This window comes from Hemicordylus capensis, chromosome 2, assembly GCF_027244095.1.
Source record: "Hemicordylus capensis ecotype Gifberg chromosome 2, rHemCap1.1.pri, whole genome shotgun sequence".
Taxonomy (NCBI): Eukaryota; Metazoa; Chordata; class Lepidosauria; order Squamata; family Cordylidae; genus Hemicordylus; species Hemicordylus capensis.
The window spans coordinates 318,275,474-318,290,520 of record NC_069658.1 but is presented as its reverse complement, the minus strand read 5'-3'; the positions used below and the strand labels follow the sequence as shown (position 1 = coordinate 318,290,520).

The 15,047-nt window shown below is 41.1% G+C and overlaps 1 protein-coding gene across 8 annotated transcripts in view; it reads left to right on the top strand.

Moving 5' to 3' along the window:
* The window catches only part of PRKCD (protein kinase C delta), a 108,115-nt gene that overhangs the window by 67,274 nt on the left and 25,794 nt on the right, over positions 1–15,047 (top strand). For 6 of the 8 annotated variants that reach the window (XM_053303149.1, XM_053303144.1, XM_053303146.1 and 3 more), the window contains 6 exons: positions 238–321; positions 4,181–4,334; positions 8,619–8,650; positions 9,064–9,149; positions 10,617–10,746; positions 13,688–13,788. In XM_053303149.1, the coding sequence (XP_053159124.1) occupies positions 238–321; positions 4,181–4,334; positions 8,619–8,650; positions 9,064–9,149; positions 10,617–10,746; positions 13,688–13,788 (587 nt within the window). The remainder of the gene's footprint in view (positions 1–237; positions 322–4,180; positions 4,335–8,618; positions 8,651–9,063; positions 9,150–10,616; positions 10,747–13,687; positions 13,789–15,047) is intronic. The other 2 variants (XM_053303145.1, XM_053303151.1) reach the window with 1 other exon arrangement.

Genomic DNA, 15,047 nt, shown 5'->3' with positions numbered 1-15,047 from the left:
GATTTCCTTCCTTGTTAGTAACAATGCGGAAATCTTACTACTGTTTTGTGAAGTTTTATAGACCATGGAAGCTGAGGGCAACTCTTCCATGCTTATCACTATGGGACGCTTTGAAAAACAGAATTTGCAAAATAGTGTGACATGTGTGACCTTGCCAAAAAAGAAAAACACAGTTTTCATCATTTGTGCAAACTGATGCTATCTTTGTTACTTTTTTTTTTTTTTTTTTTTGGTGAGGCCTGTGGAAAAAATGCATGGAGGTGAAACACAGTGATCATGGCAAAGAGGAGGAAATGTCTTTGCTTGACTTCAGTGGAATATGTATGTATTAGGACCACAGTCTTAATTTTAAAGAGATTAGCAGTGCTAAGGAAACATATTAGACCAATTTTCCATTCTGAGAATATACTGGTTAGTTGTCCTCCTCCTGTCTTCCAGGCCTCAAAGCTCACACAAACCAGCTGTTGTTCCCAACACTATTCAAACTGAGGTTGTTTCTAGCTTTCTGTTTTGCATGAACATTCTACAAGGACAAATGATGCATGTTGCAAAAATAAAAGGGACTGGCACCTTCCTTTGAAGCACACCTACACTTCCACTCATATGTTGCAATTTTCTCCACATTACACAGTAAAACCAGATTAGTTAGGAGCAGGAGAAATTGCATGTGTGTAGGAATAGGGGGGAGGAGTAAGGGGTAGGTCAGGATATCAAGAAAGGCAAAGAAAAGCCAGTGCAAAATATGTTGTTGCAAATGTTAAATCCCACTTTCCTTGTACTGCTCCCTTTAGGTTTTTTCTAGTCCTTATGTTGTTTAAAATTAATACTGCAAAACTACCTCCCTGCTGTTGCCTTTAGTTTATAGGGAAGCTTTCCTCTTAGTTTGAATTAACCCTACCTGAAGCAGAGTCGGCCTTGTTGTCAAAACACTGCTTCCTTGTCATAATGCTGTGCTAGGTATTATGATGTGGTTACCTCCCTTGCATGGAGAATAAATTGTTTTGGGTCAAAATCTCTTCTCTAAGCAGAAACACTTTGCAAAAGTCAACAAGAAGTGTGGCAAAAACAAGACATCCAACTTCTGCAAACTTTCACAGATGACATTCCCCACTAGAAGGTTTCCTTAAAAAGTGGCTCATTATGAATGTGTGAGGCTGCAGTTCTGTGCACACTTACCTGGAAGAAACTCCCACTGAAATCAGCAAGCCCTACTTATGACTAAGTAGACCTAGCTAAGCCTAACTAGTCTACAAAGTTTTGTGCTACTTGAAAAGAGCAGAAGTTAAAAATTGCCTTTAAAAAAAAGTTCTGTTCAACTTCAGCATTGAATGGGGTGGGCCAGCTTGGCCCTCCAGCTGTCTGTAAACTGCAGCTCCCATCACCCTCGGCCGCATTTTATTGAGGATGATGGGAGCTGTAGTTCAGCGACAGCCAGCGGGTCAGGTTTGCCCTTCCCTGATATAGTAGATCCTGTGACTCCATAATGCAAGCACAGATGCCTGTTAATAACTTGGTTTTCAAAAACAGAAAAGATGGAGTCTATCTGGAGTTAGATACACTAACATTTCCTCTGGACCTGCCCCCCCCTCCATGGTCTTCCCAGTTGAGATATTTCATTGTGCTGATTGGATAGGAAAGATGGATTGAATTGGCTTCACCTGTGTGGTGGTTTCATTCACATACACTATCTGATGATCTGGGATCACTGCACAGCATATTGATTCCAGAGCGGGGAGGTGTCCAAGTGTGTCTAAAAAAGAACATAGGAGGTACCTCAAGTCTCCAGCACTTTCGTGGGATTAAACTGCTGGATGAACTATAGAGCTGTTAATTGGGGAATCCAGGATAATGAATTGGGAAGTGCAGGTACATGCACAAACCTTGGGTTTTCTGTCATAAAGAATTTTTGGGTCTTCTGCTAGATGAGGGCAATAACTTCAGGAATACTTCTAGTAATCATTTTAGAATATAATGTAGCATGTTTGGAATTGGCATTCCTTTTTCCTATGTTCATGTTAAGTTTTGTTGCACTTGCAACAGGGTTTGAGAGGAAAGAACAAAATTTACCTCTCATACATTTCCATTATCTATGTAGAGCATTTTCTCTTGCTCTTCCTTTTACATACTGTTACTGTTTCAGTCTCATAAATAACACATTTTCAGAACCTAAGAACAGCCCTGCTGGGTCAGGCCCAAGACCTACCTAGTCCAGCATCCTGTTTCAAACCAGATGCCTCTGAGAAGTCCACAGGCAAGAGGTGAGGCCATGCCCTCTCTCTTGCTGTTGCTCCCCTGCAACTGCTATTCAGAGGCATCTTTCCTCTGAAGCTAGAGGTGGCCTATAGTAGCCATTGATAGAACCATTCTCTGTTATTTTTTCTAAGCCTCTATTAGAGCCATCCAAGCTGGTAACCATCACCATATCCTGTGGCAGAGAGTTCCATAGATTAATTACATGCTGTGTGGGGAAAGTACTTCTTTTTGTTGGTCTTAAAATTCCAGGCCTTCAGTTTCACAGAATGATCCCTGGTTCTAATGTTGTGAGAGAGATAGAAGCCTTTTTCTCGGTCCACTCTCTCAACCCCATTCATAATTTTATACACCTCTGTCATGTCTTGGCATAGTCACTTCTTTTCCAAACTAAAAAGCACCAGATGCAGTAGCCTTGCCTTGTCAGAAAGATCATCACCTCATCAGGCCCCTGATCATCTTGGTTGTCCTCTTCTGTACCTTTTCCAGTTCTACAATGTCCACCTTTAAGATACAGTGAACAGAACTGTATGCAGTACTGCAAAGTTTGCTGCACCATAGATTTGTATAAGGGCATTATAATAGCATTTTTATTTTCAGTCCCCTTCTTAATTATCCCTACCATGGAATTTGCCTTTTTCACAGCTGCTGTGCACTGAGTCGACACTTTCAATGGGCTGTCCAGCATGACCCCAAGATCTCTCTCCTGGTCTGACTGACAGGTCAGACCCCATCATTGTCCCCTGCTAACTGAGCAAAGAGGGACCTTTTTAAAAGTGGTGATTTGCTTTATTCAGCAGGGGGAGGGCAGCCAGCCCTATCTATCCCCAGCACAGCATCCCTCCAGTGACTGTTGCTGGTGACTAACTTAGGTTTATTTTTTAGATTGTGATCCTTTTGGAGAAAGTGAGACATTATATTTGTTTATATCTATATAAACCGCTTCGGGAACTTTTGTTGAAAAGCAGTATATAAATATTCATCATATTCATATATTCATCAGTGTATATTTGAAATTGGGGGTTTTGCCCCAATATGCATCACTTTACAATTGCTTACATTGAACTTCATTTACCATTTTGTCGCCCACTCACCCAGTCTGGAGAGATCATTTTGGAGCTCCGCACGATCTGTTTTGGATTTCACTACCCTAAATAGTTTAGTGTCTTCTGCAAATTTTGACAGACTCCTTTTTCAGCTTCAAGAATACATTTTTATAAAATAAAAATAGAAATGCTATAGTACTCAAAGTTGAAATGCCATGGTCTTCTCATAGCAATGTAGGCTTTCCAATGAACTCTAATTTTAATATCTACTGAACAAAGAAGAAATTAGCATTCCTTATGTTTATGGCTGGCAGTATATTAGCCACAGCAGCATGGATTGGTAATTTAATAAAATGATCAGGTGAAAAAGCATTTTGTTCTTTCAGAAAGTTAACACTGCGTTCTAAATTTCTGAAGATTAAATTCTGGAATAGTTTCTTAACATGGTGCTTCTCTGTTGAATCAATATACTATAATACATATTGTTATCTCTATACTTTAGTGGTCAGTATGTGGAGGACGTTGGGGATTTTGGCTTTTTGCTTTATCCAGTTTGCGGTTCTTCAGCAAGTGTCTCAGGGCAGTTGTGCGGCTATGAGTGGTGTGTGTTTGTCACTGCTCTGTGCAACCAGAACCTCTTCTCCTGCATTGCTTTTCCTGCTAGGGTATCTGATCTTTGGATTGCACATGCTTGGTGAGTTTTTTTCTGAGCTTGTCGCAATCCTTTATTCCTTCCTTTGAACTTGAAATTATGCAGTAGTACTGAAGAGACACACAGGCCAAGACAGAGCGAGAGAAGAGGAACACACAGATGATTTTCAACGATACTTGAGTGAAACCATTCCTTCCACAATTTCACTTCTGTTTTATTTCTTTACTTCCAGATAACAAGCAGTCAGGGGAAGATGATGGAACTGTGACTATAAACAGAAGAGGAGCAATCAAGCAGGCCAAAATCCACTACATAAAAAATCATGAGTTTATTGCCACCTTTTTTGGACAACCTACATTTTGCTCTGTCTGTAAAGATTTTGTCTGGTGAGGAGAAAAACTGTTTGTTTGTGTGTGTGTGTGACATACAGTAGGGTTATACAGCTGGAACTGAAGAAATCCATGGCAATTTTTGTGTAGTACTGATGTGAGGGAGGCTGGTTTGAAGCCTATCAGTGATTGCACCTATTTATGTTGCACATTGTACTACAGTGGAACTGGAGCTATGTTCTGCCTTGGTAATTGCTCTGAAATTTATTTATTTATTTATTTATTTATTTATTTATTTATTTATTTATTTATTAGATAACCTACTTTCTGCTACTTGAAGAGGCAGTTCTCATGAGCAGCCAAGACCAGGCTAGGACAGCTAAACCCAGGCTTGGCTGCCCATGAGAACTGGTTTGGACCCGGGATACCTGAGGGACCGCCTGCTCCCAAGGGTTACTGCCCGCTTGACGAAGTCATCTGAGGGGGCTCTGCTCCGGGTGCCGACAATGAGGGAGGCTCAGTTGTCGTGCACACGGGACAGAGCCTTCTGTGTTGCTGCCCCCAGACTCTGGAATGCTCTCCCAGTGGCTATTTGCTCCTCTGTCTCCATCACAGCTTTTAGAAAGAGTGTAAAATCTTGGCTTTTTGTCCAGGCATTTATTTGATTCTCTGCTGCTGCTCCTTGTATTGCTTTTATGCTTTTGTTTTAAATTTTTAATCAGATTTGTTTAATATTTTTCACTTAATATTTTAATTGTGTCTTGTTTACCATCTTGTTTTTAAATTTTGCTGTAAACCGCCTTGGGATTGTTTCAATGAAAGTCTGTATATAAATTTAACAATAAATAAACAAACAAACAAACAACAAACCATCAGGAGCTGCATGGCTCCCGGTGGTGCCTTGGTGGCAAACCCACCTAAGGAGTCTTGTAGTCAGCCAAGTTCAAGGGCATGAGTGCACCCTTCACCCAGACTAATTGCTCATGTGTCTGCACCGGCTGCTTTCAGCCAGCACTGATACAGGAGTGAGCTCCTGGCCATCATGGGGGGTGGGTGGTTTCCCCACAATGCGCTGATGTGGTGCATTGTGGGATATCTGGGAGCCAGCATGACACATCCCAGTCTCCACGCTGCCAGGGGAGCACTGTCTGGTGTACAATCCATGTGCCCAGTACCAACAGGATGATTATCTGTCAGGGAGGTAAGCTTTCCAAGGCTTCTTCCTCACCTACCCAGCTGCCCTCATGGTTGATTATGAGAGAGGCCCCAAAGTGTCAACCAATAAGTTTTAACTTATTTTTTATATGGCAGTTTACACATACTCACACCCTATTTCTTCACAATGTAATGTCCAGAACAAATTCATTGCCCTTCCTAAAAGGCCTGAACAGCTTGGACAGCCTCAGGATTGAAGGGATGTACTTGCATTTGTTCAGACAAAGATCTCTATGACTTTAGGGTCACTATGTAAAATAGCAGCAAAAAGGCACACACAGAAAAGATAGCAGTAAAGATTTGTATTCCCAGTGCATTCTGATATATTTTGAGTGTGTTGAATTTTTTTATTTGTCTTGTGTATTTATGAGTAGGGTATTTTGAACATTTGCATATTTTAGTGTGTGTAACTTTTTGTTTGTTAATCTGCAGGGAGTGAAACTATTAAAATGTAGGTGTGGTTCAGGTTTATCAGTATTTTTTAACTGCTGTTTTAGTTCTGGTTCAGACACTGCAGGACTGCAAAGAAGTTGGTCCGTAGCTGCAATGTAATGCAGCTGTGTTGTGCAGGCCAGAGAGGGAGGATGTGCACAAAGCATTGTGGCACCTCTAATTTGAGGTGCAGAAATGCTTTGAGTTGCCCCAGCCGAAACGTTTTGGTGGGGGAGCGGAGCAAGCAGGCACTTTAAGGGGAGGAAGGCAGGTCTTAGCCGCCCTTCCATCACTGCTCCACTGCCCCCTGCTGTTCCACTGCAGTGCTATCAATATTAAACGCTGTGCTGTGCAGTGCAGCTTCAATGCTGCTCCCACAAGCCAGTGAGCAGTGTCGATATGTAAATGGCATCTGCAAATGCACAGACTCCATTTGCGTGATCAGCATGGTATTGCTGACCATGCAAATGGCACGAAACACTTTGTGCACATCCCTAAGGGGAGTGAGCTTTCACTGCTTGCCCCTCACTCCAAAAGGATTTTTCACTTCCAGGAATATGTCCTTGTGGTTTGTGCAGCCCTCAGGGACACATTCCTGGAAATGAAAAATCTTTCTGGAGGGAGGGACAAGTCGAAAAAATTTGTTCCCTCCTCTTTTCCATTACTGCGGGGTAGCACAACAAGGCTGCATCACAGCTTAGTACCAGCCTCTTTATGATCACGCAGTGCTTCTTCCAGGGTGGATTTGATTTAAATTAAACTGATTTAAATCACGATTTAAATAACGATTTAAATCACTAGCAGGGTGGATAAAAATAAAAAAAATCCGATTTAAATCAAAAAAATCCGATTTAAATAAAAAAAATCAGATTTTTTTTTATTTAAATCGGATTTTTTTGATTTTTATCCACCCTGCTAGTGATTTAAATTGTGATTTAAATCAGTTTGATTTAAATCAAATCCACCCTGGCTTCTTCCACATTCATAATATGTCAACCACCAACTAAGTGGTTTGCTAACTGGTTTAGATAACGTTTCATGAAGTATTAATATCAGCATTCTTTGGCCTGCAATATCATGCTATAAAAAATGCAATGACTTCATTGTGTTAAATGCAATGATTTAACTTGAGAACAAATATTTATAATTTTTTAATCTGATTTGTTTGTAAAGCTCTTTAAGAAAAAAATATGTGAAATGAAACAGGGAAATTGCACATTCATCATATAACTGAAAATCAAGGGACTAATTATGGAACCACTTAATTTGAGTAGTCAACACTTTCTTTGTGCTTAGAGTTTCAGTTCAGGTTCAAGGCAACCAAGAGATTTTGGGCTTAGGTTCGGTTAGACTCCTTGATATTCTGATTTGGGACATCAGCCCTTGTCTTTTCTATATGCTGATTCAATATAATGGGACTCTGGTTTCCTGCTACATGAATGCAGCTTCTAACCATCCTGAGAACATTTATTCCTTTCTCTCCTCTCCCCTTATCTCCACAGCTCATGAACATCCTGACTTATGTAAACAATGGGTCAATGAATATATGAAGCTGGGAACCGTGAGCTCTGGCTACCAAACCAGGATTTGAACCAGCATTCAAAGTTGGTTTCACATGCTGATTTTGAAGCTACAGTTAAATCATGGCTCCTCTTGTGAGCTGGGCATGGGCTGCGGTACCATGGTTTAAAATAAGTCAGGATGTTGCCATTGCAGCTTCCCAATGGAGCAAAGAAGGTAAGGGTTGGGGGAGGAGGCAGCACATGAGCTCAGGAGACTTTGAAGTCACAAATTGTGTGGCAGAAAACCATGGTTTCCTGTTACATCTGAACCAACCCTATGTGTCCACCAAATAAAAGATTCTGCTTCAACTACTGACTGTTGCATGTCTTTAAAAGAACTATTCAGGGTCATAGTTGCTTACATTGGTATAGGAAAGGCACACTCAGATGCAGTCCATTCAGGGTTTTAAAGTTCAAATCCAGAACTATGAATTGGACCCAGAAGCTATTAATATAGTTGCTTCTGAATTAGTTGTATATGTTACTGGCTTCCAGTTTCAACCAAGCGCTATAACATTTGGCATCAGCAGAAGCTGTTTAAAGCCTCAAGGCAGACCCAAATGGAGTAGACTGCAATTGTCAATCTTGAGGTTCAGGACTGACAGCCTTCTTGAGGTTTACAAAGTCAAGAATGATGGCCACATTTCTATCTTCCAGGGTGTGCTGGATATGATTAATAAAAAGTGTTCCTGGTCATCCCACTCCTCAAATTTCTAAAATGGGTGTCATGTCCAGGAATGGCGGTAGACATAGCCATTCTTCAGATGTAATGTAACACCATCCATTATTCTCTAACCCATTCCTCTAAGAGACCTAGGATCCCACACCAACATTATCTCTTCTTTCATGGAGTCAGGTTCAGCTTATTCTCCATCATCCACTTGATCCCAGCCTCCATGCTCTGTGACAACTATAACATGCAGAACTGGGTGTTTAAGGATATTGTTGTCACCTCACTTCAAAACTGAATTGGAGCTTCTCTAGAGGAAAAAAGATACAAATATTTCCTTAGAATCACAGACACTTAATATATAAGGATGTGGACTGACAATGTCTTTGTATCACCAGAGTCTGAAATTTTTGTTGCATGTAAGTTCTGCTGGTCACTTCCCCCACTCTCTCTCTTCTACAGGGGGCTCAACAAGCAAGGATACAAATGCAGACGTAAGTTGATTCTGCTGCCTCTTCCTTAGTGGTAATAATTAGTGAGTAACTTCAGCTGATGTGGTCTGAACTATTGTTTTACTATATAGCAGCAACTAAAGAATATTCATAAACTAGGGTTGCCAGATGCAAAAGATAGCCATGTTAATCTGCTGTAGTGAAAAGTGTTTTCTGGCACTGTAAAGACTAATAAATATATTGTGATACTTAGCTGTTCCTAAAGATTAAATTCCAATAATAAACATTTTCGAAGTATATAATACAAATGAACATGAGAAAAGGTAGCTTCCTTCATTTTCTGAATTAGCAATATGTCATAGAAATATAATGTTCTGACTACAAAACCTGCTAAGTGTCATCTTTGGAAAAGAAATCTAATTTTTTTCTTTCTGCTACTTATTACTCTTTTGAAGAATGCAATGCTGCTATTCACAAAAAATGCATTGATAAAATTATTGGGAGATGTACTGGTACTGCAGCAAACAGCAGAGATACAGTGGTAAGCAATAAACTTTTATATACTCTTTAACAAAATTATGTATTCTGTGACCAAAATAAGTAAATCAAAATTCAGTTCAAAAGGAACCTCTATATGGTGCTTCACACATATGTAAATTAAGTATTCTTGTATATTTTTTAGCATCACATAATATTTTGTTTCTAAGAGTCATCTTGATTTTCCTTATTTTGATTTTTGCAAGTAGGGAAAAGAATGGAAGAAACAAAGTAAGAAAACAGGAATAGATGGCATGTAGAATTAGCCCTGTATCACATTTTTTATAATTCTGGTTTTTATGTTATGTGAGATTGAGAGAGAAAATTTCATCAAACATCTAAGCAAATTACACATGTAAAGTGTTCTTTATTCAAGCTGTAGATACCAATCACAGTTCAGAGAGTATTGTTTATTTTTATTTATTTTAGAATGGGTTAATCTCCTTTTACATCCCAAGGTGAAGTATGTTTGTTTGTTTTTAAAGGAAAACCCACAATATATGCTAAAAACAATTAGAACAAAATCAGCAGTTAATATACAAAATAAAACAGAACCAATTCAATCACCGATGACTCCCAGCACCAGTCAATTAAAAATTAAAAGCCTGGGTAAAAAGCAAGGTCCCTTGTGATCTTAAGGCTTAAGCAGATAAAACCAAAGCTAAATTGCTAAGTTCAGCTCCAATAACCTTTGAGAAGGAATACAGAGCTGTGTGAGGCCCCATTCCTTGAACTGAAACTTCGTCTTAGTGAAAACAGCAACTAGTTTTAAAAATAAAATTGTGATTGATAATGGAATCTGTGGCAGATCCCCAGTTTTGTGCAATAAGACTGAATTGAATTTATACACTTACTTGAATGGAGTTGCCAAGGTGTTCATTTCTTCAAAGGTGGATAGTAGTCTTAGAATGGTTGGAAATTTTAATGGGGTTAATATCTTGTGACCCACCAGGTGATTTTTTAGCCTCGATGACTGCAATTATATTTCCTTTTGTAAAAGATACAGAGGAGGTATGACATTCTAGATGTAGAATATTGTATCCATGTTTTCATCATATTTAAAAAACACAGGATATACACAAGAACCCTGAAATGTGCTTTCTTTCTTCTAGAGAAAATAGCCAAAATCTTCTTGAAAGCTTTTGGAGATTTTTTATTTTTATTTTTATTATTTTAGGAATGGTTTTTGTAGACAAGGTTATAATAGGGAAGGTGAATGGGAATGGTTATATCACTAATGATTTAAAGCTATTTTAATTGAATATGTGTGTTTGAATTTGGTATTTATAGGCTAGAAAAATTAATAAATGTTTCTGGCCTCCCCTTAATAATTGTGTTCACTTTCTTTCAAACCCTGTCATTTATCATATGAATGGCTTTAAATTGAATTCTGCATTAGCAAACCTGTGTGCAAGTGAGAAAAACTTTCAGATATTTATTTTACTTTTTCATAACACAATCACACCTTCAGTTTCAGAAGGAACGCTTTCACATCGATATGCCTCACAGATTCAGAGTGTACAACTACATGAGTCCTACCTTTTGTGATCACTGCGGTAGTCTTCTCTGGGGACTAGTTAAACAAGGATTGAAGTGTGAAGGTACGGTCTGTTTGTTTTGGCTATTGTAGACCTTAGACTGAAGAACAATGCCTTGGCATTTCGTGAGGGGAAGGAGTAACTTTTATGTTTACACTTCTGTATGTAGTTGTTGGGTAATATCCAGACTAGTACTTCTGCAAACAGAAATCTGCTCACACAAGTGAGAGTGAGGGTAAAGGCATTGTTCATCGATCCCTCCTTTCCCTCTGCAGCTTTCTGTACTCCTGAAAATTATGTCTCTGAGAGTTGGGGATCAGGGCTGTCCTTAAGGTGGGGCGACCAGGGCGATCACTAGGACAGGCCCCGCACTGGTCACACTGGCCAAGCAGTCTGCCCTGCTCTCTCTCCCAGGAATTTATCTTCTCCCACCCACCCCAGCCCACCAGTGTTCCCTCTAACAGGAATTCCCAGATGCTGCTGACTCCCAGAATCACCAGCTGCAATGGTTTTTGCCTGGGGATTATGGGAGTAATCCCCAATGTCTACAACATCTGGGAATCACTGTTAGAGGGAACACTGCTGCCAGCCTTTTGTAAGTGCTGCACAGGCTTGCCTGCTATTGAAAGGCTCCCTGCACGGCACACTCTGCTACAGCTCTCTGCTTTCCTCACTCTCCATTGCTGCTTCTCAGCTGTTTGGTGGGTGGGTGGGGCTTCCAGAAGCCCCCCTGAAGCTTTCTAATGCAGCAGGCCGCCTTCAGGCGGCAGGAAAGGAAGGAGGAGGCAGAGTGGCCACCACTGGCTCCTTACCGCAGTGCTGTGCACACCCTGTGCCCTGCCCGGCAGTTCTGTGCTGAGCCTGTGCTTTCCTCTGTGTCCTCAGAGCTAGCAATGGAAGGTATGGGATTACCATACCCTTTTGGTTACCACCCCTTGTATATTTATGGAATGGCTTGCTACAGGGCTTGCTACAAGCAGATGAGAGTAGATTCATGGTTTGTCATTGAAAATCTTATATGCTACCAAAGAATCTACACTCAGAACACTTCAGAAACAACAAAACCCATTACCCCATGGGTTAGCAACCCATGGGAGTGGTTGGCACCCTCTTTGCACTAGACCACCACTCACTCTGGGCCACCCCAGCACCCCACAAGTGGCTTTAAGGTTTTTCTCCATAGGGAAGAATGGAGGTTCCAGCAGCCCCATAACTGCACTTGGGGGGTGCTGGGGTGGCCCAGAGCGAGGGTGCCAACCACCTCCATGGGTTGCTAACCCATGGGGTACTGGGTTTTATTGTTTCTGAAGTGTTCTGAGTGTAGATTCTTCGGTAGCATATAAGATTTTCAATGACAAACCATTAATCCACTCTCATCTGCTAACCTTAAAGACACATAAACTTCAAAAATCACTTTAAAATCAGCCCTTTGCCCAATTCCTTTCAAATAATTCTGATAGCTTCCTTGCCCACCTTGGGAACTACCACCCACCACACTCCACTCTAGGACACCCCTTTCTCCCCGACGTGAAGCTATACATTTGCTGCAATCCTCATTATTCTCTATGAGGAATTCCAAATAATTTTAAAATTCACCAATAATCAGAGGAGTGTCCGATTGCCTTGGAACTTTGTGGACAGTAGGAACCCCTGGTTGTCTACCACCCACCCCACTTTTGTGCCCCTAGGTACTCCACAATAGGGGATATGGACTGGTTCGGGTCCCATTATACTCTATGAGAAAAATAATTAAAAATATTTCAAATATTCCTAAAAAATCATAGGGGTGTCTGATTGCTTCGGGGTTTGCATGGTTGTTGGCACCCATGGGTGCTCCACAATAAGGGATAATGGGCTGGTTCAAGTCCCATTATACCCTATGAGAAAAAAATAAAAATAATTTTCAAAAATTCATAAAAAATCTACGAGTGTCCGATTGCTTTGGGGTTTGGGTGGCAGGTACCACTGGGTGCCAGCTACCATCCTACCAATTTTTGGATGTCCAAACTGGTTCAAACCAGTTCAAAATGGTTCAAATTCAAACTGAACCAGGAGGAGGTTCGAGCAAAACCAAAACCGAACCACCCCCTCCTGGTTCGAACCTGGTTCGAATTAGAACCGAACTGGGCAAACTGGTTTTGTGCACATCCCTAACAGGGCTTTCATATCGGGCACATGTAGGGCAGGGTAGGAGGGCTGTGTAACTTTAATTTGAAGTGGATTGGACAAATAGTTGGTTTTTAATGGGTTTTTTCTAAACCTTCCAAAAAATCCTATATTTTTGGCTTATTTCATGGAAATTACAAAAAACCTCTGGAATACACACACACACACACACACACACACACACACATATATAGATGCACTATGGTCAAGTTGGTTTGCAATCCGGAAGCTCTGAGTGAGAACTGTGACGCATGGGGCATGTGCTGTGCTTTCATTTATTTTTCTTATAAATGCACTATATATCCAAGCTGGTTGGACATGTCAAAAACCTCACTCACTCACTTATACTATTTACACAGTATGTCACCAGTCTGTATGATTCTGTAATCATATGAAACGTTAAGGAGGCTCCACACATGCTGATTCGCCCTCAGCCCTACACACCCCTAGGGACGGCCCTGGTTGAAGGACTCCCTTTCATGAAGAGAATTCTGTTTCAGATGCTGCTACTTGTTTTTTTAATCACCCATTTTAAACTGAGACATGTGTGGGAATCTGACACTTATCCAATGTATTTGGAGCTGACCAAAGATGGATGGCCTCCAAACCAAATGCTGCTGTTCTGTTTTTATTCTAGTAGTAACGTTGGCTCTTTTAATATTGAGATTGAAGGTGGGGCGGGGAGAGATAAATTTTGTATTGCAGTTCACTTCAAGAACGTGATGAGAGATGTAACTACATTCTGGCAGTATAGTGCTACTGAAAATAGTAGATTTATTGATGATGCTTATAAGTTACATTAATTTATACTAATGCTATTAAAATTTTTATTTCTTAGAGTGTGGAATGAATGTGCATCACAAATGTCAAAAGAAAGTGGCAAATCTATGTGGAATCAATCAGAAACTATTGGCAGAAGCCTTAAATCAAGTTAGTCAGGTATGTCTAGTTAGCACTGCTTATTCTCCCTCCCAGACAATTATTACAACTGGGAAATTCCCACACCATACATGTAGTCACTTCATAACCTTATTATCTAAAATATCCTGTTAAGGAGTGGGGGTAATCTTACCACTGAGTTCACATTAGGCACAGAATTGTCATAAGATTGTCCTCATCACTTGACAAGATAATACAGAACCAAAACTTGCTGAGCAGTTACATGCATGCTTAACAAATCACTCCTTGTTAAGCCATCATCTTCACATAACGAAGAGGAAGCGGCAGAGGGTAAGCGCCTGAGTGAACGTTGTTGTTTTGTTGCTGTGTTCCTGCTCTCTTGCTCTTCGTATCTGCCTCATTGCTTCTAGCAAGTTGCTGCTGCTAACCCTTAACTTGTTCTACTGTTGAGCTTCTGCCAGAAGGACTGGTTGGCTGGCTTCGTGCCCCACCTCACCTCCTCTTCTTCGACTGCTTAAGGCAGCTGCAGGGCCGCCTGCCTGTAGGTGGCCACCAAAAGGTGCCGGCCTTGGGTGGTGGGACTGAGGGCTGGGGGTGGTAACACTCTTTCAAAAGACTTGTGGCTGGACTTGGGACTGCCTCTCTGTTGGTTTGGCTGAAGAATGTGTCATAGCTTGCTAGGGGATGGAGAAGTAGGGTGTATGGCTTCTCAGCAAGGGGTGTCTGTTTCAGTGATGGTGGGGAACAGAAGAAGAAAGAGCATTGGCAGGTCAGCAGACTGTTACAGGAGAAGGGAAAACAGAAACTTAATAGCTGTCTCCCCTTCCAACTGCCTTGTCAGCTCTTTGACCTTGGGGAACAGTGCCAGCCACCCACAGAATCTCACTTTGCTCCTTTGCAATGCCAAGTTGGTCCAAAATAAATCAGAAATTATTCATGATTTGATTGTAGATGAGAGAACTGATCTGGTGTGCGTTACAGAGACCTGGTTGGGAGAGGCTAGTGGCCCAGTCTGGTCCCAGCTTCTCCCTACAGGATACTCTGTTTAGGAGCAAGTGAGAGGATATGGGCGGAGACGTGGAGTGGCTGTGGTTTATAAGAACAATATATCCCTTACCAGGACCCCTGTCAGAGCACTCACATATATTGAGTGTGTGTACTTGAGCCTTGGGACCAGGTATAGATTGGGACTTATTTTGATGTACCAATCACCCCACTGCCCAACAGAATCCCTAACTGAGCTGTCAGATGTGGTTGCAGGGTTGGCATTGGAGACATCCAGGTTGATGGTTGTGGGT